We start from the raw sequence: 26559 nt of genomic DNA, 5'->3' as shown, positions 1-26559 counted from the left end.
TTGTAAACTTCTTGATTATGTTGCTCATTGTGGGCAAAGAAACCTCAACATCTCTGGATATGAACTTGTAACCTTGAGATTGTTGATATTTTTCAACACTTTTGGTTCTCAAGTCCTCAGACAGTTCTCTTCTCCTCTTTCTGTTCTTGATTCTTAATATGGCACACACATACATACAATGCAAATATCGAGTCAACTTCTCCCCATTTCATCTGGCTTCAGGTGTGATTTTCATATTGACCACACCTGTTACTTGCCTCAGGCGAACTTGAATGAGCATCACATACTTGAAATAAAGTTGTTTACTCAAAATTTTGGCAAGCTACCAACAATTTTGTCCCAACCATTTTTGGGGTTTTGTGTGAAATTTATGTCCAATTTCCCTTTTTTTGTGTTGTTGCAATACACATAAAGGAAATAAACGTGTATAATCTGTGAGAAATACGTAATTTTCTGGAACAATGTCAAGGGTGCCAACACTTTCATCCATGACTGTATAGAAAGCTATCAATATTTCTTTGACAGGAATGGGACAAGGTGTTCCTGTAGTTGGCCTGGTAGTAGAAGGAGGTCCAAATGTTATCTTGATGGTGTGGGAATATGTTCGCAGCACTCCAGCTATTCCTGTGGTGGTTTGTGAAGGGACAGGGAGAGCGGCAGATATCTTGGCTTTCACCTACAAGCACACCGCAGATAAAAGGTAAAATAGTTTTCATACTTCTTTTTATTTGGATATCATATCACTAGCTTTTCCGGTTGAGAAGCTTTTCTTCTTCCTTTTCTATGCGTCCTGAGCAAAACCACCATGTGCGGTTGTCCGACAGTTTTGCTACATTAGTTTTTAGCAAATTTTTGTAATTCTTCTCACAATTCGTATAGAAATTTCTCCCTTAAGGGTGAGAGGGAACAATCATGAAATAAATCAGTAGATGGGATATATGTTGAAATGTACATTAAAACCATACGAGTATTTTCTTATTAATTGTTCATACTGAACTTAATTGTCTTACTGTCTGTCTCCTGCAGAGAGATTTCTACACAACTGAAGGATGAAATTCTGCAAATGATTCAGAAAACCTTTAGTCTTGGCCATAGGCAGGCTAACCACGTATTGCTTATTCTCATGGAGTGTATGGAATGTCGTGATTCTGTGAGTGACACTACTTTTCGGTTGAATTGGCATGGATGTAGATGATACATCTTTGAATCTGAATTAATGTGGTTCTCGTTTGGATTGTAGGTTCTACTACTGTCCAAATGTCGAAAAATATTTTAAAAACTGGCGTTTTATATCGTATTTGTTCTTTTTAAAAAAATCCTATTTTCTATCTAATTCTCTTAGAGTTTTGGTATAGCAGAATTAAATAATTTGATCAAATTTGCAGAGTTCAGAATGAGACCATCACTGAAAGTGGATGGAAAAAAGAGCAGTCTTTCCTCCAATTTAATATTCACTCCTGGGATTAAAGGGAAGTTGTCACCCGGTTTCTGTTACTCCATCTAGAGCAGCATGATGTAGGGGTAGAGACCCGGATTCCAGCGCTGTATCTCTTACTACAATTTTGATCAAACCTGCTCGAGATCTAGCAGTTTTCTTAATGTTGAGCTCTGTACAATCCCGCCCACACCACTGATTAGCTGCTCTCTGTGTACACTGTGCATAGGCAGAATGCTGCCAATCGGTGATGAAAGCAGGGTTATACAGAACTTTTGAATATAAAATTGCTACATGGCAGCAGGTCTGCTAGTCCTCTAAGTGATAATCTTCTGCTGATTTTTATCGAAAACTATGAGTGATGACCCTACTTCCATACATTGTAATAGTTCTAAATCAATGTAGACCATAAACGATATCATTGTTCACATCCAAAATCTTTGAAAAAGAAATTTTTTTCGGTGTTACACTAAATCCTTATTCAAGGGAATCCTGCTGAGCTGCAACACCAGACACAACTCATAGACCTAAACGGTGCTGTTCCTGAGAGGGAAAGATATAATCCTTTTTTTTTCTATAATCCTTTACAATTTTTATAGTCTACTGCATTTCCAAAAATGTATCAAATCTAGGGCAGCATATTAATATTACTTCTAACAATTTCTAAGTTTTGTCTGTATGTGAGATCTATTAATAAACCTATTTCTTTTCTCTTAGATCACAATAATTGATGCAGACTCTGAAGAACAGCAAGATATTGATATTGCAATTCTGACAGCTCTGCTTAAAGGTTCGTTAGTATTTCAGTAAGGCTAGTTTCACACTAGTGTTTATGAGCGCAGTGACGGCCTGCGCACGGCCGCCGCTAAGCCCCGCCCCCTGCCGCGCCTCCACCGGTAGCTCCGCCCACCGGCGCATGACGCTGCATGCGCCCTGCGTCCCCTATCTTTATCACTGGGGGCGCAGGCCATGCAAAGTATGCGTTTGGCGGCGCATGCGTCCTTTTGACGGTGCGTCGACCTGCGCCAAACGCAACCTGCTGCAGTTTGGTTGCGTCGGCGCACCGTCAAAAAGGCGCATGCGCCGCCAAACGCATACTGCGCACGGCCTGCGCCCCCAGTGATAAAGATAGGGGACGCAGGGCGCATGCAGCGTCATGCGCCGGTGGGCGGAGCTACCGGCGGAGGCGCGGCAGGGGGCGGGGCTTAGCGGCGGCCGTGCGCAGGCCGTCTCTGCGCTCATAAACGCTAGTGTGAAACTAGCCTTAATGGTAATTGTCAGGCTGCGCACTGACAAATTCATCTGTTTTAAATATTAAATTGCTCGGCCCTTGTTTTTCAGTAATGTTGAATTATTTCGGAGATTTGATTGTAGGGATCATAGTTTAAACCCATATGTGAGCCATATGCCCAAAATGTATAATTGACGTAATACTTAGTTAATTTGGTGCATACAGAAGATCTACACTCGCTGTATTATAGGCCATGCAAAAACTAAAGGTAGATCATGGCTAAATTAGAAAATCGAATCCATGTCAATTTCAGACATTGTTGACTGTAGAATTTTGTAAAAGGCTATCACAATGTTAATATTGCATATGAGTATGTATTCTAGGTACTAACATGTCTGCGCCTGACCAGCTGAGCCTGGCTTTGACTTGGAACCGAGTGGATATTGCGAAGAAACATATCCTAGTGTATGGCCAGCACTGGAAAGTTAGTATTTTTATACTGTATATATTGTTTAGATAATTTGCTAGAGTTCTAATATCACTTACTGCTTAGGTCCTCACATACCACATCTGTTCTTGTCACCCGTAGCAGCAGGAGTTTAGATTCATGCAATAAATATAGGATTTTATAAAAGGCGCTTTGTTGGTGTGCACCACAAAAATCACAACTTTTCATCTTCCTTCCCAAATTGTACCTGTTTTGCCAATGTTCCACTACAACACACGATTATTCTGAGCCACACATTGTAAAAAATAATGAGCCCATACAGCAAAGCGATTACGCCAGAGTTCTGGTGTAAAAAGCTTTAACAAGTCACAATGTTGGCACAACTCAAGGCTTCAGTTGTGACTTTCGGCATTCTTAGGTGATTTTTTCCCAGCTCCGAAAAAATGGGCAAAACTGGTGAGGGATGAAGACATGGGGAGTGGCGATGTACTCTTCACCAAGAATCTTACTCCAGCAAGGACTGGAATAAGATTTGTGGTGAGGCGCATACAGAGGCTCGTACCTCTTGTCAGACAATCCTGAATGCTTATTAATCAGGAACTTCACACTCCATCCCGTAAAGATTGCTGATCGATGACTCCTGGCCATAATATTTTTGGAATGTCCCTGGGGATCTAGAATGACTTGGCAATTACCGTAATACCTAGTATCTCTGCAGTTCTGAGACTATGACCCAGGTGAAATTGATATTTTTTTTGTCCATGCTTGTGGTCTAGGATCGTTATGGATTATAATATCTCTGCAGGTCTAGTTAGATGTTAAGACTTGAAGAAATATTTTACCAGTCATCTTACATCTTTTAAAATAGAGGGTTTAATGACGATAGTCTAGTGAAGGAATATTTAATCTAAATTGGTTAAAATTCTTATAGTGATCAGTACTGTTTCCCTGGGTTATAGCACGGAGTCCCTCTGTTTCTCTCCATAGTTTAAAACAATCTAATATTGGAGGGAGCTCCCGGCATGGAAGTTTCTACAGTTCCATCTGGCCCACCTTACTTAAACTCCATTTGGCTATTGCCAACAAGATCAATGGATTTCACCAGTATAAGATGGGTTTAAGGCCACATTCACACTTTAAGTATTTGGTCAGTATTTTACCTCAGTATCTGTAAGCCAAAGCCAGGAGAGGAACAATCAGAGGTGAAGTATAATAGAAACACGTCACCACTAATGTATTTATCACCCACTCCTGGTTTTGGCTTACAAACACTGAGGTAAAAAATGGACCTAATGCTGAATGTGTGAACGTGGCCTAAAGCGGAGAAAAATCCAGTTTTAGATATTGTGAATATAGTCTTCTGCTGCCCCCTATGCTCAGATCGGTGTTCCTTTCCTCCTACATCCAAGATGGCTTCCATAGTGACATAAGGGATGCACTGGTAGCTCTAAACAATGCCTATCATCTCTTGCCAATTCCCCAGTACAGGGAAGGCATGGATTAGATTTATCACTGCACTCCCATTGTGTAGGCCATCTTGGAAGTAGACGGAAAACAATGAGGATCTGGGCAGAGGAGGCAACGGGAGCCAAATAGAGGGCGCCAAATATGGTGGCCATATTTATAAAATGTTTATTGGCTTTCCAGCCCCAGGGTGGAGGGTCGCTTTATTTTGATTTATAACAATTGACTATGTCACTTGATTTATGCTGTAGCCTGTTCCTAAGGCTCCACCAATCTAGATACTGTATTGCCAGAGGGGTAGAGTTTACTACAATTGTAATTGTGATCAGTAAATGATGCAATGTTCTTTTTCTATAGATTTATTCTTACCTCTTTTAAACTTGTTTTATCCTGCTATGGTGTACACCTGACCAAATATATGTAAACTGTTTTTCCCCTTGGCTGAACATCCACTGATTTACAGTTTTAGATGCCCAGAGGAGTAGATAAAGTTATAGCTTCCCTTTAAAAACACATTATATGTGGGAACACTACTTTCTAATCAGGCTCCGGATCATACCCTCGGGTATGTGAGTTAATTACTTTTTTCAATGATGCTTGTCCATTACTTATTCTAGTTATAGCCTCGTGCCGCTAAAGTTCTGCCTCCTTGGGAAGGATAGGTTTTTTTGCTTGGCAAAAAGTTCAGAGTATTTATTTTCTTTTATCTGGTAGGATGATGCTAAGCTCTAAGTAGAAATGTTTTCATTTCTGTATATTCATCCGCCTTTGGTTTGGAGACCTAGCCAGGTGTTACGTGTAAAATACTAGCGTTTTGCCCTTTTATCTTTCTGTTAGGGATCTAATCATGTTTTGGTTAGTTGTCCAGTTCACAACATAACAAAATAATCCAGGATCACCAGTTACATGTGAAAAAGGTTCTGAGTTTTCTTTTCATATGCAGCAAGATAAAAGAATACATTCACTTGCATTTCGAAAGGCAATGGCGTTTTGAATACAAGGATTTTCTTTTCGAGCTTGAAAAAGAAGTTTCAATGAAAGTGGGAAGTGGAGCAAGAGGTGCCTGATTCATTAAGAGGTGCACGTCACTTAATGATTTAGGTGCGCGTTACAAGTAACAGACGCTTTGCTAGAAATCTTACTTCAGACGGTGACTGGAGTAAGATTTCTGGCTTAAGGTATGCCACAACTGATTATGAATTAGATAGGCAGGCGTTGCCACGTCCCCATCACTCTCCAGTGGAAGTAAACATAGTAAGCAAAATACAGGTTGCTGTGTACAGATTAATTTCAGGGCTTTCGTGGTTCCTGCTGTTCAGCAGTGAGGTATTACAATATACTAATACTATGTAGAGAAATGTTAGCACAGCCGTGGTGGAGGTGCCAGTCAGTAGGTTCCAAAACCTTAAGAGTATATATCAAGTACTGAGCACACTCATGGGGTTGTGATGCGAAAAATTATATTTAATACATACAGTAGTCACTAGTAACAAACGTTTCGGTCTTGCTAGACCTTCATCAGTGTACTAGGACAAATGTAAGCGTTCATGTGAAAATGTCACATATATTGTGGCAATAGAGGGATAATCTTAATATGTAGGTTTGTTAGAGCTGATTACAGTCAGTGGCTGCTATAGAGGCTTTACAAGCGCAGCTGTGCTGCTGTGTGTCCTGTGACGCGGTTTCTGCCGCCTGTCAGTGAGGAGCAAGAGGTGCCTGATTCATTAAGAGGTGCACGTCACTTAATGAATCAGGTGCGCGTTACAAGTAACAGACGCTTTGCTAGAAATCTTACTTCAGACGGTGACTAGAGTAAGATTTCTGGCTTAAGGTATGCCACAACTGATTATGAATTAGACAGGCAGGCGTTGCCACGTCCCCATCACTCTCCAGTGGAAGGAAACATAGTAAGTAAAATACAGGTTGCTGTGTACAGATTAATTTCAGGGCATTCGTGGTTCCTGCTGTTCTGCAGTGAAGTATCACAATATACTAATACTAGGCATTGCTACTTCAAGAATAAAGAGGACCTTCAGGCTTTCCAGTTAGTTAAGCTTTTTGATGTATGATTCTATCAGAATTTTGCATGCTAGCTGGGATTGTCATTAAAAACACCAAAAGTTGCAAAAACTTTGCGGAACTTCAAGGTGTTTTACTCCAGATTCTGGTGAAAACACGTTGCTCGTTTTGGAATGGAAAAGGACAACTCACCATTTACTGACTTCCTGGGAAGCGGACACAGCAGCCCATCTGAATAACCAGATCTGTAGTGTATATCATAGGGATGCCACTGATGAAGCAGGAGGTGAATTTGTGAGACTCATCGGGCGCTTCATAGATAATTGAACTTAGTTGGGAACATGTAACTAATAATATCTGTACATGTAATAGCAAAGCTGAAAAGTAGTCATAACCATCAACTCAAGAAAATAAATTGGGTACTGGTTGCATTTTAAAGGAAATCCATCTAATCAAACTAGTATGTATTATGGCTGTATAGGTCATGCAACAACAAGAATGACAGTTTTGCAGTAATCTGGTGTGCCAATACTGAGAAATCAAGGTTTGAAGCCATATGCAAATTAGTTAGGGAGTGCACTGTGGGCATGTACAGAGTACAAGATGTACTTCCAGGCTAATTTGTATGTTTCTTCAAAGCTTGATTTATCATCGGTTCACTACAATACCTGTATAATTTTTGTTGTTGTTCTATGACCTATACAGATATAGTATTTGTATAATTAGTAAAATCATCCTGATGGGTCCCATTAAAACCCCAACTGGACAGTCTCTTAAATTCAGATTTATGGCTGATCTCTTATATTTTCTCCTGAAAGGTTGGTTCTTTAGAAAAAGCCATGCAGGATGCCTTAGTGATGGATCGTGTAGACTTTGTGAAGCTATTGATAGAATATGGCGTGAACATGCACCGTTTCCTCACCATATCCAGGCTGGAAGAATTGTACAATACTGTAAGTAACATTATTAGTATTATTATTTATAAAGCCCCATTGGTTCCATGGTACTGTAAATGAGAAGGGGGTTACATACAAATTGCAGATATCACTTACAGTAAACAGCACTTTTCCACTTGCTGGCCCAATCCCCGGTAGGGTTCACAATCTAGATTCCCTATCAGTAGGTTTTGGATTTTTTTCAATTTTGATTGAATCACAGGACTAGACTATGTAAATGTTATAATTCTCAATAACAATCAAAAAACATCATTCAGAAGTGTGAAATAAAGCTACAACCAATCTTGTGGCTTATACTAAGTATTCAATAATTTATTAAGTACATTTTAATAAAAGGGGTCTTATCCAGCTCATTTTGCTGAAACATCAAAGGGAAATTACTGCAAAAAAAAAAAAAAAAAAAAAATTTTTTTGAACAGAAAAGTGCAGTTTTGACATCTCAGTAGATTCTACCTGCATTATCAAAGGTTCTACAAGTAGATTTACAGCTGCAATCAAAATTATTCAACCCCCATTGCAAATTGTTTATTAGCAAAATTTATGTAACTATAAAAGAACAATTTAAAAAAGCTCAACTCAACCAATATAACACGGGTTCTCCAAATATAACATTAAATGCCACTTTTAATGACTGCTGTTATCTCAGAATTATTCAACCCCTTTATCTGCATCTTTACTACTTGGTAAAGCACTATTTGCTATTTATAACCCGATGCTTGGATTCAATCAAATATCAGTAAAATGTCATGTTTTCTGTGAGAAATATGAAGCTTGGGTGTTATTAGATCTATAACAGGATAATGAACTTGCTTAAAGGGGTTGTTCACTTTTAGGACAACCCCTTCTTAACGCCTTAGTGACCACCAATACATCTTTTCCCTGAACTGCGATATAAGAGACTAGCATGCCCATAGAGGTGACAATCCAGCAGCCGTCGGCTGTACACTATATCTAACATCTTGCTGCATCAGCCACAATCATATAGCCATTTAACCCCTTTAAATGCTGCTGTCAATAATGACTAAAGCATCTAGATGGTTAACAAGAGTGTTGGGAATCCCTCTTTAACCCCATCGGCACCCTGAGCTCTTGATAGTGTAGTCCTAATGTTTGCCATGGCAATTCATGGCCAAATAATGCCTGCTATAGTGACCTGTTCAGAAGTTATCAGTATTTAGATGGTAAAAATACATTTCTTCATTATGTTATGTCATTTTGCATTAATTCCTGAAGGGTTAATAAACTACCTGAAATCAATTTTAAATATGTTGAGGGGTGCGGTTTTTAAAATTGTATCACTTTTGGGTAATTCCAATACTTAGGACCCCCAAAGTCACTTAAAACTTAATAGGTCCTGTGGTGTAATGACCACTGTGTCCACTAGGGGGCGATGTGTGGATGTCCCAAGAGAACGGATGAGTGGCAGAATCCTGAAGGATAGTTATGTGATGGAGACTTGTGTATGTGTGATCAGCAATATCATAGCTGAGGTGTTATTTCTAAGTGTAAGGGAGAAGTCTTCAGGTAACTAGAGAGATGGGCGGGTTCTGGTTACCTACAAATCCACCCAGGGGTGTGTCTGAAATCGCCTATAGTAAAAGGCTTTGTAAGTGTGTGATGGACCTGTGATGAGGTCATAGCCATGTGACCCAGTGGGCGTGGCCACGGACCTTATAAGGTGGCCAGGGTAGGTCACAAGGTGTGAACGCTGGGACCTGATTGCTCCAGTTTGGAAGGTCCTGTGAGGAGAAGGATCTCCTGGCTAACAGCCTGTGGAGCGGCTGTGTGTGTAATGGCGGCCAGCGTCTGAGAGTCCCTGAGGAGTGAGTGGATGTCTGCAGCCTGGAGAAACAGCCATATGGGAACCCTGACGTGGGTGAGATAACCCTGGGGCTAAATAGCCTGTTTAATGGACGCTATGCTGTACTGTGAAGCTATATAATGGACGCTGTTGTATATTGCTGCTGTGGTTTATGATGGTGAATAAACCTCACGGACTGATATGGTTTTATGGAAAACCCGTACCAGATGTGATTTATTTGCTGCCAAGCGAGTGTCCCCCAACCTTGAATGACAGCGCTACCTCACAGTCCCTAAAAAAAAAAATAGGTTTTGTAAATTTCCTTGAAAAAATGAAAAATTACTCCTAGAGTTTTAAACCTCCTAAAAGGCTAACAAGATAAAACAACATTTTTACAAATGGTGCTGGTAAAAGCAGACATGAGGGAAATATTAATTATTAATGTGTTTCTGTGGTATGACTATCTGGATTAAAGGAATAATCATTAAAAGTATGAATTTTTTTTTTACGTTTTTGTAAAATGTCTCTCTGATATTTTTATAAATAAATGCAAAACATATCCACCTAAATTTGCCACGATCACAAAGTACAATATGTCATGAAAAAACAGTCTCAAAAACACTGGGATATGTTGAAGCATTCCAGAGTTATTACTATATAAAGTGACACTGGTCAGATTTTAAAAAAATTGGCATGGTCACTAAGGGGTTAAACTAAATGTTCAGCCCAATTAAAATGAACAAACCTATACTCCACTGCCGTGCCAGCTCAGTTCTAGCGGTATTCGCGGCCCGGGGCTGTTGTAAAATGGCACGTGATGCCCAGCAGCCAATCCGCGCTGGCGTCACTGTCTCCGCCTCTTGGCAAAATGAACATGAAGAGGAAGTCCGAGATTAGCTGTAGCCCACACTTCCGCTTCATGTTCAGTTTGTCCGAAGGCAGAAACAGGTACGCCAGCACTGATTGGGCACTTGGCATCACATGTCATTTCACCGCATCGCAGCCCCGGAGAGAGCGACTCTGGAATGGAGCCAGCATGGGAGGAGAGTATAGATTTCTTTTATCGGCTGATCATTTAGTTTAAGAATGGGTTGTTCTATTAGTGCACAATTCCTTTAAAGAAGGTGCAAGTAGTCGCCTCACCCATATGTTGCTGCTAAAAGGGGTTTTCCAAGACCATTTAATTTTTTCCTTATAGACCCAAGAACTTCCAGGGAGGTAGTTGCTAACTTGATGGAAAGCATAACAGATATGTTCTGTCAAGCATTGTGGCAAGAATCCAGGGATGTCTCACCATGTCCTGGATACTTGTTAAGCATGGCTTGGGTAGCCAAAAGTCACCAAAAAGAGGCTCAGTGGTTAATGGGGTAATAAAAACATAATTACCGTATGTAACTGCATAAATGACACGTTTACACTACTTAACCTGTAAAATATCGTAGTGGTTTAAGTTTTATAAACTCCTGTCTATAACACTGTTCCAACATCTTATTATGTTATGTTTGGTGTGTTTTGCAATCCCCATACTAATTCTTTAACCTGGCGTATGTAAACACTTGGCCGTTACCAGTTGGAGTATGTCAAATATTGCACCTGGGAGGTGGAACCGATCCACCCGCTGTTATCTCTGGAGCAAACAGCCTTTTGCAGCCCCCTATCTTCCAGACAATTACTCGATTGACCGGTGATCAACGGAGGAGGCCGCAGGCGTTTCCACTAATAGGCCGGTTATCAAGAAACTAACAGTGAGCGTGTGGTATATAAACCACCAATTGCAACGCATGGAATATATGTATATACTCACATTACAGTCACTGCGAACTCCACGATAACCGAAGACTACTCGCTGCCACGACTAGTTGTGTTTTATGCAGGCTGACTGGAGACCTGGTTCTGGTAGAATATGGCTTCGGGAGTGCGGGTTACAGAACAAAAGGAACAGAACTATTAAAATTTATATTTAATCCAAATGTATTTAATTGAAATAGGCAATGTTTGTAAATCCTTATGTATTTTTTATATAGGGGATAAAACAATACCGCTTATACAATTGCATAAAATCAAACCGGATTAACAAAAGAACTTACTACACTGATCACAGAGAAGATTCAGTTTAGCGAAGGAGAGCATTTCGATTGGAGACGTTCAGTGAATGCACCTGAATTATAACCACTGATTCCAGAGAGAAAAAAACATAGATACTGTTCTTATTGCCCATATTATTTTTATGGTCTATTTGCTTTTAACCTTCCTGGTCGTGCAAACAATGTACCTAACATTGCCCAAACAGCTTTAAATACAATAAACCACATTTGTAGGAATCACAATTGATGAAAGATTCTAGGACATTGAGGTTGAAAGGTTGTGCCAGATTCCTTCTTCGCTCCTCCTCTTTATGGTTGTGCCTCACCAGCAGACGTGACACCCTCCACGTATATCTCCATCCTGGGCATCGATTTACTTTGCAGCGTGATGTGCTCCATCCATTTTCCACCTGTAAAAATTTATACACTGTGACGTATGTTTTTTTTTTTTTTACAATGATATACATTAAAGCTAAAATCATGGGGTAAAACAAAGCCTTACTTTGACCAGGTTTTGAGAATACTTGCTTTCTTTTGTATCTCATAGAAACAAGGACCTACAAATTTGCTCCTACACCATCTGGTTGGAGATGTAAAACAGGTAAGACTCAAGAAATATTATTAAAATACATTGTTAATCTTTAAAGGGGTATTCTCAAGTTGTTTCTTGAGGCGCTCATAGCTTTGCATCCCTCTGCAGAGTCCCTACTTCCTGATTGCTTGGGAGTGGGTACTCCTTGAGTGACCTGCTGGTCAGGAGCTTCATGTTGCTAACACATATTAACAGTCTGACAGTGTTTGTTCTGAGTCTACACTGTTCACTATACTTACATATTTACATAACAGTGCATTTGAACAAGCACATGACTCAGAAAAGTGAGAGCAGTGATTAGGAGTGCTGCTCTGAAAATTGCCAATTGTGGGGGCTGGTGATTTGTACTGGACTATTAAGAGCTCAGGAGCTAATCTGGAAGGGGAGGGAGAGGAGTAGCTAAATACTGTACATAAATCAATGAGCTGGAGAGAGCTGGCAGGTACGTTAAGAATTAACTCCTCTCCTGGAATGTATCTACTGCACATTCGTCCAGGCTTTGGTGGTCACTCCCACTGGTATAAAGCTGTACACTATGCAAGATGAAAGCTCTCTTTGCACGAGAATCCCCACAGTTAAAAAAGCAAGTCAATTACAAACTTGCTTATATTCATGCTGTCTTTCTAACTAAGCAAAAACCTTTTAACAGCAGTTGTACAAGATGCATTCATACCTTTTAATGTATAAAGCTGTCATTATTGTGCTTATTGTGAAGTCAACACATCTTAGGGGGATATTTCAATATAAAACACCTATCCATAAAATACAGTATATCACCCGGTTTACATTCAATATTGCACATACGACTGAAGGAGAACTTCCTTGCATCATGTTCATATTCTGAAACTTTTGCTTATGAATTAAAAATGTACATTTTCACAGTAAACGGAGTGTGATACGTTGCTAATTTGCTTATCCATGTTAAAAATAACATTTGTGTTTTATAATACTTTTTTAATGAATACACCTACTTTGTGCCTGTATTAAGATATTTAGAGATGTATTAAGATATCACCTTAATCTCCTAAGGAATCTCTGGTACATCTTGATAAGGTAAACTGAGTTTAGTTCAACTCTTTTTAAATTTGGAAAATTTAAAGGAGGCTGGAATTATTTTTGACCCATTTAACCTACAGTACACTTTTTTTGAGACTGAAAGCCACCTCTGTGTAGACTGTCATTTTGGTGTGAGGATAAAGGAACTGCTCATCCTATCTCACTAGGTCTTATGAGTGTGACATTGGGAAGGTGGTATATTGGGGTACAGAATTATAACAGATATGGCTAGCCATTTAAGCCATAACTTTTGCTTAACATTGGTAAAACAGATTGCCTCTTATAAACCTACTAGCAGTCTGCATATGAGCCATCCTGCAGTTACGGCCAGGAACATGGCGGGCAAGATTGTAGCACTTCCCTGACACCCTTTAACAAGACCTTCAAGCATTGTCATCTGCACAGTCCCTCTACATTTTTTTTTTTTTTATGCACAAACATGCCATGTTGGGATGGTGCTTAGGAGCATGCTAGGCACTTTTTAATAGGTCAAGGGTACAGATTGGGGATGTCCTTCACAAGGAGTGGTAACAAAGGCTAGGTCTTTAGGGAATGATAGCATCCCAACAGGGTATATCAAAGCCAGGAGCCATTCCCTGGACTACCTGGCCTATTGGACCAGAAAGCTTTACTACTGTATGTGGGCAGAAGTGGTAAGACCTGAACTTTTTGTTTGATTACCACACTGTCATGTTACTGGCAGGAACACTGCACTACACTTGCTCACTGAGCCAGTGCGTGTGTCCTGAGTAAAGAAACAGTGCTAAAAGATACCTGTGGAGCAGGGCAGTTGAGGTGACAATGCGTGCTTCAAACTATCGGTGTCAGGATGCTGTCAGCGCCGGAAAGTAAAGATGCACAGGACCTGAGGACACTGAAGTTAGCAAGCTGGCACAGGACCTATGGTCATGTGACTGCAAGGGGGTGGGGCTTAGCGTCCTGCTTTCAGAGATGACAGGACACCATACAACGACTCAGGCAAAACGGAGGTCACACACAGTACGGGCAAACGAGGCACAGGAGGGACAAACAGACGGGTGGTTAGACAAAGCCAAAGGTCATACACAAGAGGGCGATGTGGTACTAAGGGGACGAGCAGAGAGAAGTCGGGTCACAAGCAGAGAGTCATACACGAGAGGTAATGCAGTACAAGAGGGACAGGCAGAACTTGTAACAAGGACAGAACCGGATCAAAACCAAACAAGCAAGCAAGATATCGGGCACAAGGCACACTAACTCAGCCGAGGGCAGGAGTATAACTGACACTGGACCTAGGTCCAGTGAGCATTAAATAGCCACCCTCTGCCAGAGAGAGGCGGAACAATTAACCTCCAGTCTGATCAGGACGGGCCAAAGCGAAACCCCGTCCTAGATCATGACAGTACCCTCCTCTCAATGGGGGGCCACCGGACCCCCAGGTCTCTCAGGGTACTTGGCGTGAAAGGCCCGGACCATCCGATCCGCTTGGACCGATCGAGCAGGAACCCACGACCGTTCTTCAGGACCGTAGCCTTTCCAATGTACCAGGTATTGAAGAGCACGACGGACCAACCTGGAGTCGACAATTCATTCCACCTCGTACTCCGACTGCCCGTCTACCAAAACCGGAGGTGAGGAAGCTGATGATCCCTCCCCACTGGACCTCACAGGTTTCAAAAGGGCCCTACGGAAAACATTTGGGATCCGCAGAAATGGCGGGAGACGCAACCGAAACGCCACGGGGTTAACTGCTTCGGTAATTTCATAGGGACCTATAAACTTGGGTCCAAGCTTCGCAGACGGGACCTTGAGCCTTATATTCTTGGTGAACAGCCATACCTTATCTACAATCTGAAACACCGGTCCCGTGGATCGTTTTTTGTCTGCAAAAAATTTAAATTTGTCCTGGGCCTTCGTAATGTTACTCTGGACCTCCCGCCATACCTCCCCCAACCACTGGATCGTCTCATCTGACCCAGGACACCCAGAATTCAAATGGGAAAATTCTTCAAAATGAGGATGAAACCCATAATTGCAGAAAAAGGGAGAAGTACCCGTAGACTGGTTAATGCGGTTGTTAAATGCAAACTTGGCCAACGGTAACACAGAACACCAATCATCCTGTCGGGCTGAGGTCAAGCAACGCAGAATTTGATCCAGAGACTGATTGGTCCATTCGGTCTGCCCATTAGTCTCAGGATGATAAGCGGATGAAAAGGACAGCCCAATACCCAACCTCTTACAAAAAGCCCTCCTAAATCTGGAAACAAATTGCACTCCTCTATCAGACACCACATTCAAGGGTAACCCATGCAACCGCACCACATGCTCAACGAACAATCTGGACAATGTTTCCGCATTAGGTAGAGCTGCCATAGGCACAAAATGTGCCTGCTTACTAAACCTATCCACCACAACCCAAACGACGGTATTATCCTTGGAGGGGGGAAGGTTGGTGATGAAATCCATGGACAAATGAGTCCATGGTCTCTCCGGAATTGGCAGTGGTACCAATTCCCCGGCCGGCCGGTTATGGGGGGTTTTTGCATGGGCACAAACATCACAAGCAGACACATATTCCCCAACATCAGAGGCTAAAGCAGACCACCAGAATACTCTAGCAATGGCCTTCCTGGTCGCCGAAATCCCTGGATGTCCACCCAGAACTGAGTCATGGAACTCCCGGAGGACCTTGAGGTGAAACTGAGCTGGCACGAAAAGTTTATCCACCGGCTTAGTTGGAGGTGCAAGAGACTGAGCTTCCCGAATCTCCCGTTCCAACATATTAGAAATATCTGCCACCACCACCCCAGGCTGAAGGATGGAGGTTCCGGGGGGGAGACACCGGATCTAGACTGCGTGACAAGGCATCCGCTCTGACATTTTTAGATCCTGGCCGAAAAGTGATCGAGAAGTTGAATCGGGGAAAAAAAGTGACCATCTAGCCTGTCTGGGAGTCAACCTTTTGGCTGCCTCAATGTAAGCTAGGTTTCTTTGGGGTCCGTAATTACGGTTATAGGATGGACAGCCCCCTCCAAAAAATGCCTCAATTCTTCAAAGGCCAATTTTACTGCCAGAAGTTCTCGATTCCCCACATCATAGTTTCTCTCCGCAGGGGAGAACTTCTTCGAGACAAAGGCGCAAGGTCTCAAATTGGTCAAAGTGGCGGGTCCCTGGGACAATACCGCCCCCACCCCCACCTCTGAGGCGTCTACCTCAACAATAAATGGTTCAGATGGGTCCGGTTGAATAAGAACCGGGGCAGACATGAAACATTTTTTTAAAAACTGAAACGCCGCTGCGGTTGACCAATTCTTGATATCGGCCCCCTTTTGAGTCATGTCTGTGAGGGGTTTAACCACCTGTGAGAACCCCCTTATAAATTTACGGTAGTAATTGGCGAATCCTAGGAAATGCTGCAGAGCCTTCAAATCACAAGGTTGAACCCACTCGACAATGGCCTGCACCTTATTAGGATCCATGCGATACCCTTCAGCAGACACGATGAACCCCAGAAAAGACATTTCTTGGACGAAAAATAAGCATTTTTCTAATTTAGCAAAGAGACAGTTCTCCCGGAGCCTTTGGAGAACTGCCCGAACATGACCAATGTGAGCCTGTTTATCAGGAGAGTAGATCAATATGTCATCCAAATATACCACCATAAAGCGTCCAATGAAATCAGAGAACACATGATTAATGAAATTTTGGAAAACCGCGGGAGCATTGGTCAGGCCGAAAGGCATGACCAAATTTTCAAACAACCCTTCAGTAGTGCGAAAAACGGTTTTCCACTCATCTCCGTCCTAGACTCGGATAAGATTATACGCTCCCCATAGATCTAACTTTGAAAACCACTTAGCTCCGGACGACTGGTTGTATAAATCAGGAATAAGTGGAAGGGGATACGTATTCCTTACAGTTATCTTATTTAACTCACGAAAATCGAGGCATGGGCGTAAACCACCGTCTTTTTTTTCTTTACAAAAAAGAACCCCGCCGCCACGGGAGAAACAGAAGGATGATTGTGTCCCTTACGGAGACTCTCAGAAATATATTCTTTCAACGCGGCCCGCTCTGGACCCGAAAGGTTATACAAGCGGGCTTTGGGCAATTTAGCACCTGGAACCAGGTCAACGGCACAATCAAATGGGCAGTGTGGTGGTAAAACCTCAGCCTCTTTTTCGGAGAAAACGTCCGTATAGTCTTTCAGGCACTCCGGAATACCTTCCAGACCCACGGACGTCATAGACTTCGTAACAAGACATTTTTCAGAACAATAGGGACCCCATTTAACAATGTCCTGAGATTCCCAATTAATCACCGGATTATGCAATTGTAACCAGGGGAACCCCAACACCAGTCCCGCAGGCAGGTTGTCCATCACAAAACATGAAATGTGTTCCTGGTGTAAGGAACTCACTTTAAGGAGAAACTCTTCAGTATGAAACATAACGTTTATTCTTAACCAGTGGTGTTTTGTCAATGGCAGCAATGTGAATAGGAGTCTCCAACCTAACTGTCCCTAACTTACACCTGGACACCAAGTCAGAGTCAATAAAGTTCAATGATGATCCGCAATCCACGAAGTCAGAAGTGGATGTACAGACACTCCCACAAAAAAGTTCCACTTGCAACAACATTTTTGAAAAGGCAGAAAAGGGTACCTGAGAGCCTGGGTGACCTCCACGACAATCACCCGGGCTCAGTCGCTTGTTGGTCAGTGGACGGGAAAGGCAATCCTTTTTCCAATGTCCAGCATCGCCACAGTGAAAACAACATTTTCCCACGCGCCATTGTCTCCTTTCGTTCCCTTTGAGGTCGATGGTTCCCATCTCCATGGTGTAACGTCCGTCTGCTGTTCTGGGCTGCAGCCAGGCAACACCCCGAGAAACACTGATACCCTTTACCCCTATACAGGGATCTGGATTTACAACAGAGCCCAGGAGGTAGCTGTCTGAATATGAGCAGCGGCCAGAGCAGGACGGTCGTCAGAGTGAAGTACAAAAAACGGCAGGCAATAGCAGTGTCAAATTCAGGCCAAGGTCCGAGTCAAAAACCAGGAGGGCGGCAGAGGTACAGAATCGTTAGGAAGTAGCAGAGTCAGAATATCCAGGCCAAGGTCACAAACCAGGAGAGTAGCAGAAGTACAGAATCGTCAGGCAAAAGAGGGGTCACAAATCCAGGCTGAGGTCAGAGTCAAACAGAAATCAATCACTAAGTAACACACAGGGGAACCAAGAATATATCCGGCGGCTTGCAAGACCAGTCCCAAGGTATTTGAGGGATCAGGTCATCCCTCACAGGTTCCTGGACTGGTGATGTCATTAGGGCCGCCCCCAGGACCAGGCCAGACGGTGATGCAGTAACCCCCTGATGACTGACAGAGGGGCGGAGCCTGCGCCCACCAGATGCCTGCGCAGGAGCCACTTCTCTGTCACCACCATAACTCACGGGTGGACCACGGCGCCTCCCAGTGGCCGAGGCAGGAACAGCCGTCCCCGAGTCTGACGGTGAAGTGGCGGTCCAGCGCCTCCTAGTGGCCGTGACTGGAACAGCCGGCCTCGAATCCAACGGTGACGTGACGGACCGGCGCCTCCTAGTGGCTAAAGCTGGGACCATAGGCCCTGAGTCTGACGGCGACATAATAGAACCACGGCGCCTCCCAGTGGCCGAGGCAGGAACAGCCGTCCCCGAGTCTGATGGCGAAGGGGCGGTCCGGCGCCTCCTAGTGGCTGCGACCGGAACAGCAGGCCCCAAATCTGACAGAGACGTGACACGTGGTTTCCAATGTAGGACAGGTTCCCCTTCTTTGGGAGAATAACGGTGTCTCAATTTGCATCACTCCCCTCGCCCGTAGCCTGCGATCCATTCGGACGGCCTGTGTCATAGCCTCTGTAACAACCCTGCTGGTGTCACTGCATGGCCTCCCATCCCCCGCACATCAACTTACTCACTGCTCCGGGTCATGCTGTGAATTCTGTCTGTTGCCAGTCCTGTGCTCTGTGCCTCTGCTCTCCTGTATGTTTCCTGGCTATGTGTGTATAGGGGGGCGGCTCCAGAACTCTCTGGTTCTTATGCAGTCAGGGTGCACCGGTCTAATCTGTCCCTGACCAATCATCTAGAGCCCTTGGCTATTTAGTTCCGCCACACCCACTGAAACATTGCCTGTGCAATGTCTATACTCAGTAACTTGCTGCTGAGGAAGCCAGGCCCTGTTCTGTGTATCTCCTTCTCTGGAGGATTACTCTTGTCTTGCTTTGTACCTTGTCTGCCTGTCAGGAGGCTGAATATCCTGGCCATTGAGTCTTGGTCCCAGTACCTTGTCTGTACTCTGTCCTACACTAGTCTCCCTTTCTCCTTGTCTGTGGCTTCCTTCCCTGCTGTGCCTTTCCTTGTGTCCTCCCTGTCTGTGCATCTGCTCCCTAGCCGCTCTGCCTGCTCGGCTCCCTAGCCGCTCTGCCTGCTCGGCTCCCTAGCCGCTCTGCCTGCTCGGCTCCCTAGCCGCTCTGCCTGCTCGGCTCCCTAGCCGCTCTGCCTGCCCGGCTCCCTAGCCGCTCTGCCTGCCTTGCCCCCTTGCAGCCCAGCTTACTCCGCACTTCTGCGGCTCCGCCTACTCCACACTCCTGCCTATATCCATACCTTCACCCCCGTGTGAACAGGTCCCTAACTGTCCCTTCTCATACCACACCAGTCTGCCCTGTGTCTCCAAGCCGTGCCCGCTTGCCCTGTGTCTCCAAGCCGTGCCCGCTTGCCCTGTGTTTCCAAGCCGTGCCCGCTTGCCCTGTGTCTCCAAGCCGTGCCCGCTTGCCCTGTGTCTCCAAGCCGTGCCAACTTGCCCTGTGTCTCCAAGCCGTGCCCGCTTGCCCTGTGTCTCCAAGCCGTGCCCGCTTGCCCTGTGTCTCCAAGCCGTGCCCGCTTGCCCTGTGTCTCCAAGCCGTGCCCGCTTGCCCTGTGTCTCCAAGCCGTGCCTGCCTGCCAGTGTACCAAGCCGTGCCTGCTTGCCCTGTGTCTTAGTCGTGTCCGCTTGCCCTGTGTCTCAGCCTGCTTGTCACTCGCACCTGTCCAGGTGTCCTGTTCCCGAGTGGGATCAGCAGCCACAGCCAGACACCACCCTGGAGTGGCACCCGGCAGCTACCTGCCGCACAAGCCTGACCTCACCATCAGAGGCTCCAGTGAAGACCAAGGTAGCTGCCGTAGTTACGCCCCTTCCAGGGTAGTCTGGTTTGTGGCACAGTGGGGCCACAACCCCCCGGCTCGTGCCACTCAGCCAAGGCGCGAGCATGACAGTTTGCACAGGCCATGGTCCCCGCTGAGTCCCATGTCCTTTCGCTCTCAGAACAAGATGAGCTTTTTTGCCAGTATGGGCAACCAAATAAATTTACCCGCTCTGAAGCCCAATCCTTCACTGCTTCACCCACCATTGTGGTCTCCAATAGACAGTTTGCTCAACTAGAGGCTGGCATACCGAAAGTTGAACCTCCCTCGGACCCAGCAAGATATGATGGGGACCCTAAGCAGTGTCGTGCCTTTATGGAGCAGTGCCTACGCTATTTTCAATGGCATGCTCCCTACTTCGCCAGCGATCGGGTAAAGGTAGGATTACTAATGTCCTACCTAACAGGAGATGCATTGCAGTGGCTTAAACCCCTTTGGGAAGCGGGGGATCCCATCACCTTGAGCTTACCGGCCTTCTTGGTGGCCTTCTGCAAAGCCTTTGACAAGCCAAGTACAGTGTCTCCTGAAGAGTCTTCCCCCCCCTAAGCTTCCAGGAACGGACTGGATGAAAGAAGCCTGGGGCCAAGTCATCTTCTTAGTCGGTGACCGTCCATGACCCATCTGTTCCTCAACCTGCCAGAGCAGCCCCCCATGCAAGATCAAAGAGGTTTAAAAAAAAAAAAAAGGGGCTGGCTAGGTTGTCACCAGAGGCCAGTCCTGAGAAGGAACAACCTGACGGTCTCTGCCCTGTGAAGCCAAAGCTCCAGAACCTTGGGTCAGTAGGAGAGACTGCCCTTGGTGAGAGTACCTCCTCTCCACTGAAGTCTGTGACTGTTCCGGTGCCTTGTGGGAGTTTCGGCCCTGCAGATGTATGTAAGTTGCAAGCCAGACGGAGTCTGTGCGTGGTTCCTGCTCCTCAGTTCCAGAATCCTTTTGAGGGTGTTTGGTGATGGCCGAGCCCTACTTGTGAGCAGTCTAGTACTGAGGGATCAACTACAACTCCTAATCGGAGCGTTATACATGAAGACATTTGTTTTCCACCTGCTGTCCAGTTTGCCCACCGGTCGTTCGGAGCCGGGTATGTTACTGCCCCTTCCGGTCCAAAGACCCAGTGTGGTGCTGCATTTGGAACTGCCTAGCCAACAGAGGTTCCTAGTTCCACTACTGCAAGGCCAGTTTTCTGTATCGTCACCTTCTCCACCTGATCTGCCAGTTATTAAGTCATGGTGTGCTGACGTCACTGAAGAAAAGAAAGCAGTGGCGCCCTCTCCGCACACCTCCGGTGAACAGTCCCCAGGAACATCCCTGTCGCTTGTTTGTCTTCCCCAGGATAGTGGGCTGAAGATGGATCCTGAGCGGATGCTCTCGGCTCCTCTATGGCCAGTGGGTGAAGGTCCCAGGATTAAGCAGTACTTGTTCGCCAACTTGAAAGAAGTGGCCCAGTCTTTTCCGGTTAACAGGCGGAAGTGGCTCCCCGTAAGTATGCCTCCAACTTCCATGTGGCAGGTGGATGAAGAGGTGAAAACAGTGGCCTATGTATCTCCGTTTTTTACCCATCTGGAGGAGGAGGTCCAATTTTCTTGGGATATCGGGCTGAAGTTGGACTCAGTGAAGGTCTCTTCTGTTTCCAGCTGGCTGGCTTGCCCTGTGTCTCCAAGCCGTGCCCGCTTGCCCTGTGTCTCCATGCCGTGCCGGCTTGCCCTGTGTCTCCAAGCTGTGCCCGCTTGCCCTGTGTCTCCAAGCTGTGCCTGCTTGCCCTGTGTCTCAGCCGTGTCCACAGTACAGAAACAGTGCTAAAAGATACCTGTGGAGCAGGGCAGCAGAGGTGGCAATGCGTGCTTCAAACTATCGGTGTCAGGATCCTGTCAGTGCCGGAAAGTAAAGATGCACAGGACCTGAGGACACTGAAGTTAGCAAGCTGGCACAGGACCTATGGTCATGTGTCTGCAAGGGGGTGGGGCTTAGCGTCCTGCTTTCAGAGATGACAGGACACCATACAACAACTCAGACTCAGGCAAAACGGAGGTCACACACAGTGCGGGCAAACGAGGCACAGGAGGGACAAACGGGTGGTCAGACAAAGCCAAAGGTCATACACAAGAGGGTGACGTGGTACCAAGGGAATGAGCAGAGAGAAGTCAGGTCACAAGCAGAGAGTCATACAAGAGGGACAGGCAGAACTCGTAACAGGGACAGAACTGGATCAAAACCCAACAAGCAAGATATCGGGCACAAGGCACACGTACGCACAAGGTCAACTAACTCAGCCGAGGGCAGGAGTATAACTGACACCGGACCTAGGTCCAGTGAGCATTAAATAGCCACCCTCTGCCAGAGAGAGGTGGAACAATTAACCCCCAGTCTGATCAGGATGGGCCAAAGCGAAACCCTGTCCTGGATCATGGCAATTACCTCTGATAATATACCCACACCGCATTGTTTACAAATCAAAATAGGTTAGGAGCCTTTGTAATTCTGGCCTATTGACAAGATAATCTAACGGGTATAATCCGAAAACTTCTGGACAACTCTGGTTACAGCTGATCTGCAGGGGTTCTGATTGTTTTATCCCCACTGACCAGATATTGAGGGCCCACCCTAAGGATAAGCCATCAGTAATAAAGTAGTGACCAACCTCTTGTGAGGAAAAGTTGAGTTTTAAATGTCTATCTATGTTCCAGCTTACTTTGAACATAGCAGGCTGACTATTTGACAAAAGGAGACTCTAAAAATCATATGTAATTGTTTTTGCCCCCCGAGGAAGCTAAATAGCGAAATGTGCGTTGGGGTCCCGTTTTCCACTAATAGTAAGTCTGGGTCTTGGCTTATTTTAATTTTTGTATAACAATTTTTTTCACTCGTTCTTTTTGGCTTCATTATATCGGGCAGTGTTATCTATCACCATTGACATGTGACTAAACCCTCTATCTCCTTATGTATATATGGCAGATCCGTTTTTTAGGATTGCCTTAACATTATTTATTATAGACCTATGGATATATTTTGACATACGCATCTGTGCACTTTAATATCTAATTGGTGACATAAACCGCTTTGTTTTTCATATATACAGATTTGAAAAAACTTGCAACTATGCAATATACTATATATTTTGCCACGTATGTATGTATTTGTATGTGTGTATATATATATATATATATATATATATATATATATATCTACTATATGAAACCAATTTTTGTGCAATCTATTTTTACTTGCCTATTTAGACACCCTTTCTAATCTATATGTGGATACTAAGTGTCGCTGATTCCTTTATATATTTTGTGATTCTTGATTGACTCATTACTTGTATTTTATTATTCCTTTTTTGGAAGAAAATAATAATAAAAATATATATTTTTTACTTTATTGCTCTTTAATCCATTTTTTCTTTGGGTATTATTACTTTGAACATAGCAGGCTGACTATTTGACAAAAGGACTCTATAAAAATCATATGTAATTGTTTTTATAAAGGTTCTTAGGCTGTGTTCACACGTTGCGTTTTTTTCGCGGTTTTACCAAATAAAACGCTTAAAAGAAGCGTCCCATTCATTTTAATGAATTGCGCACTTTCTGTGCATATTGATGCGTTTTTTTCCGTGAAAAAAACGCATCGTGGAAAAAAACGCAGCATGCTCATTAATTTTGCGGAAAATTCCGCATTTCTTGCTATTTCCTATGTATCTGGGGACGCGTGGAAAAAAACTCGCGTTTTCTGGGAAGGTGTCCTGTTTTCATGCAGAAATTTTCTGCATACGTGTGCACATACTCTTATAATTAGAAATGATTTTTTTTAAATGCCTGAATAAATATGTGGAAGGTCAATAAATAAACGTGAAAATGTAGAAATGATTAGCTGTATTCAGGAAACTGTATAAGGCCTCTTTCACACATCACTATTGCCGTTACTTGCGGTTACAGTTTTCACATGTACCAGAGACACTTGCAGACACATTCAAGTGAATGGGTCTGTTCACATGTCTGTGTGTTTCCATGGACCTTGTGTCTGTGGACAAAACACTCTGACATGTCCATTTTTTTAACACTAAAATGGACCGCAAAACGTCCCGCACATGGGCACACTGATGACACATGGATGACATCCGTGTGTCATCAGTGCGACGTGTACAGCGCTAGCAGGGGACAATGTTGAGAGTTGTATTCAGGTGATAAAGGGAATCTGTCACCCTTTTTTGGCCTATGAGCTGCCAGCATCGACATCAGGGGCTTATCTATCTGTAATGCTGTAGATAAGCCCCCGATGTAACCTGAAAGAAGAGAAAAAAGAGTTAGATTATACTCCCCCGGGGGGCGGTCCGGTCTGATGGGTGTTGCGGTCCGGCGCCTCCCATCTTCATGCAATGCTGCCCTCTTCTTCCCTTCCTGCCGTGTTGAGGGCAGAGCAGAGTCCTGCAGTGCGCAGGCGAGAAAGGTCAGAGAGGTCCGGCGCCTGCGCACTGCAGGATTCTGCTCTGCCCTCAACAGGGCAGAGCAGTGCGCCTGTGCCGGAGCCACGACAAGCAGGGAAGAAGAGGACGGCATCGTATGAAGATGGGAGGCGCCGGACTGAACCGCGACACCTATCGGACCGGACCGCCCCCCCGCCCCAACCGGTGAGTATAATCTAACTCTTTTTTTTCTTATCTTTCAGGTTACATCGGGGGCTTATCTGCAGCATTACAGAATGCTGTAGATAAGCACCTGATGTCGGTGCCGGCAGCTAATAGGCCAAAAAAAGTTTGACAGATTCCCTTTAACAGCGAGAGCAGGCAGTGGCTGATGGAAGTATTCATCAGATGCTGCCTGCGCTATAAATAAATACATTTAAAAAAAAATAACAATGGGTTCCTGTCTATTTTGATAACAAGCCTGTCAAAAACTGATAGCTGTGTGCTGCAACCCTCAACTGTCAGCTTCAGCAAGGCTGGTTATCAAGACTAGAGCGGTTCCCACGCCATATTTTTTAATTGCAATAATCAGCATGGCGTCCCCCCCCATTTTTGACAACAAGCCAAGCTAAAGCAGACAGTTGGGGGCTGGTATTCTCAGGCTGGTAAGAGGCCATTGATATTGCCCCCCCAGCCTAAAAATAGCAGACCGCAGCCACCCAGAAAAGTCACATCTATTAGATGTGCCAATTCTGGCACTTTGCCCAGCTTTTCCCACTTGCCCTGGGGCAGTGGCAAGTGGGGTTGATGTCACCTTTGTATTGTCTGGTGACATCAAGCTCATGACTTAGTAATGGAGAGGCATCTATAATTGAGATCCATTACTAATACCATTGTTGTATTGTAAATAAACGCACAGCAAGAATAAAGTCCTTTATTTGAAATAAAAACAAAACACACTTATTCTTTATTTAAAAATAACAAAGGTGAGTATAATGCCCATTCCATTGAAGCCCTCGTCTCTTGTAACAAAAGAAAAATAAAAAACAAGCATATCCCTCGCCACTCCGTCGTTCTGTTCCACACCATAATCCATGTCTGGGGATATATAGCTTTCATCCTGGACGGTGCGAAGATGTGACTGTTCAGTCTGAGAACCACTGATGAATGAAATTTCTCACGGTGATCTGCGGTGAACTCGCTGACAAAAAAACTCCCAGTGCTGAGGTCACCGCAGTTTATCCTGGCTGGGAACAAAGCCTCAAATACCTGCTGTAACCTCCGTGAGGACACTGCTGCTCACTGAAGCTGCGCTTGTAGCAGCTCATTCATCAGTGATTCTCAGCCTTGATCGCATCTTGGCACCGTCCAGGTTGAAAACTATTTATCCCCAGATATGAATTACAGTTTGGGACAGAACGATGCACAGGTGAGGGACATGGTTATTTTCTACTTTTGTTTTATTACAAGAGATGAGGGCTTCAATGGAATGGGCATTAGGTGAATATAACTGTGTTTTGATACTTTTAAATAAAAAAGGATGTGTGTCTTGTTTTTGTTTCAAATAAAATACTTTATACTTGCTGTGTGTTTATTTACAATACAACTATAGGATTAGTAATGGATAGGTGTCTTATATACACCTCTCCATTACTAAGCCATGGGCTTGATGTCACCAGATATTACAAATGTGACATCAACCCCACAAATATGAATCCCACTTGCCGCCGCTACAGGGTAAGTTGGGACAGCCCAGCAAAGCACCAGAATTGATGCATCTAATAGGTGTCTTTTCTAGGCGTGTCCGGGCTGCTATTTTTAGGCTGGGGGGGCAATATTCATGGCCCCTTACAGCTAACATAGAAAAAAATTAAAAAAAAAAC

The 26559-nt window shown here is 44.3% G+C and overlaps 1 protein-coding gene across 1 annotated transcript in view; it reads left to right on the top strand.

The window, feature by feature from the left end:
- TRPM6 (transient receptor potential cation channel subfamily M member 6) overlaps positions 1–26559 on the top strand; it is a 278440-nt gene that overhangs the window by 79855 nt on the left and 172026 nt on the right. The window contains exons 8-13 of the mRNA XM_073543757.1: positions 526–700; positions 1027–1150; positions 2153–2225; positions 3050–3150; positions 7416–7550; positions 11986–12039. Coding sequence (XP_073399858.1) covers positions 526–700; positions 1027–1150; positions 2153–2225; positions 3050–3150; positions 7416–7550; positions 11986–12039 — 662 coding nt within the window. The remainder of the gene's footprint in view (positions 1–525; positions 701–1026; positions 1151–2152; positions 2226–3049; positions 3151–7415; positions 7551–11985; positions 12040–26559) is intronic.

This window comes from Dendrobates tinctorius, unplaced genomic scaffold, assembly GCF_039654945.1.
Source record: "Dendrobates tinctorius isolate UK_male_01 unplaced genomic scaffold, ASM3965494v1 ptg000134l, whole genome shotgun sequence".
NCBI classification, from domain to species: domain Eukaryota; kingdom Metazoa; phylum Chordata; class Amphibia; order Anura; family Dendrobatidae; genus Dendrobates; species Dendrobates tinctorius.
Note: the sequence above shows the minus strand (reverse complement) of the source record. Positions and strands in the feature narration are given on the sequence as shown.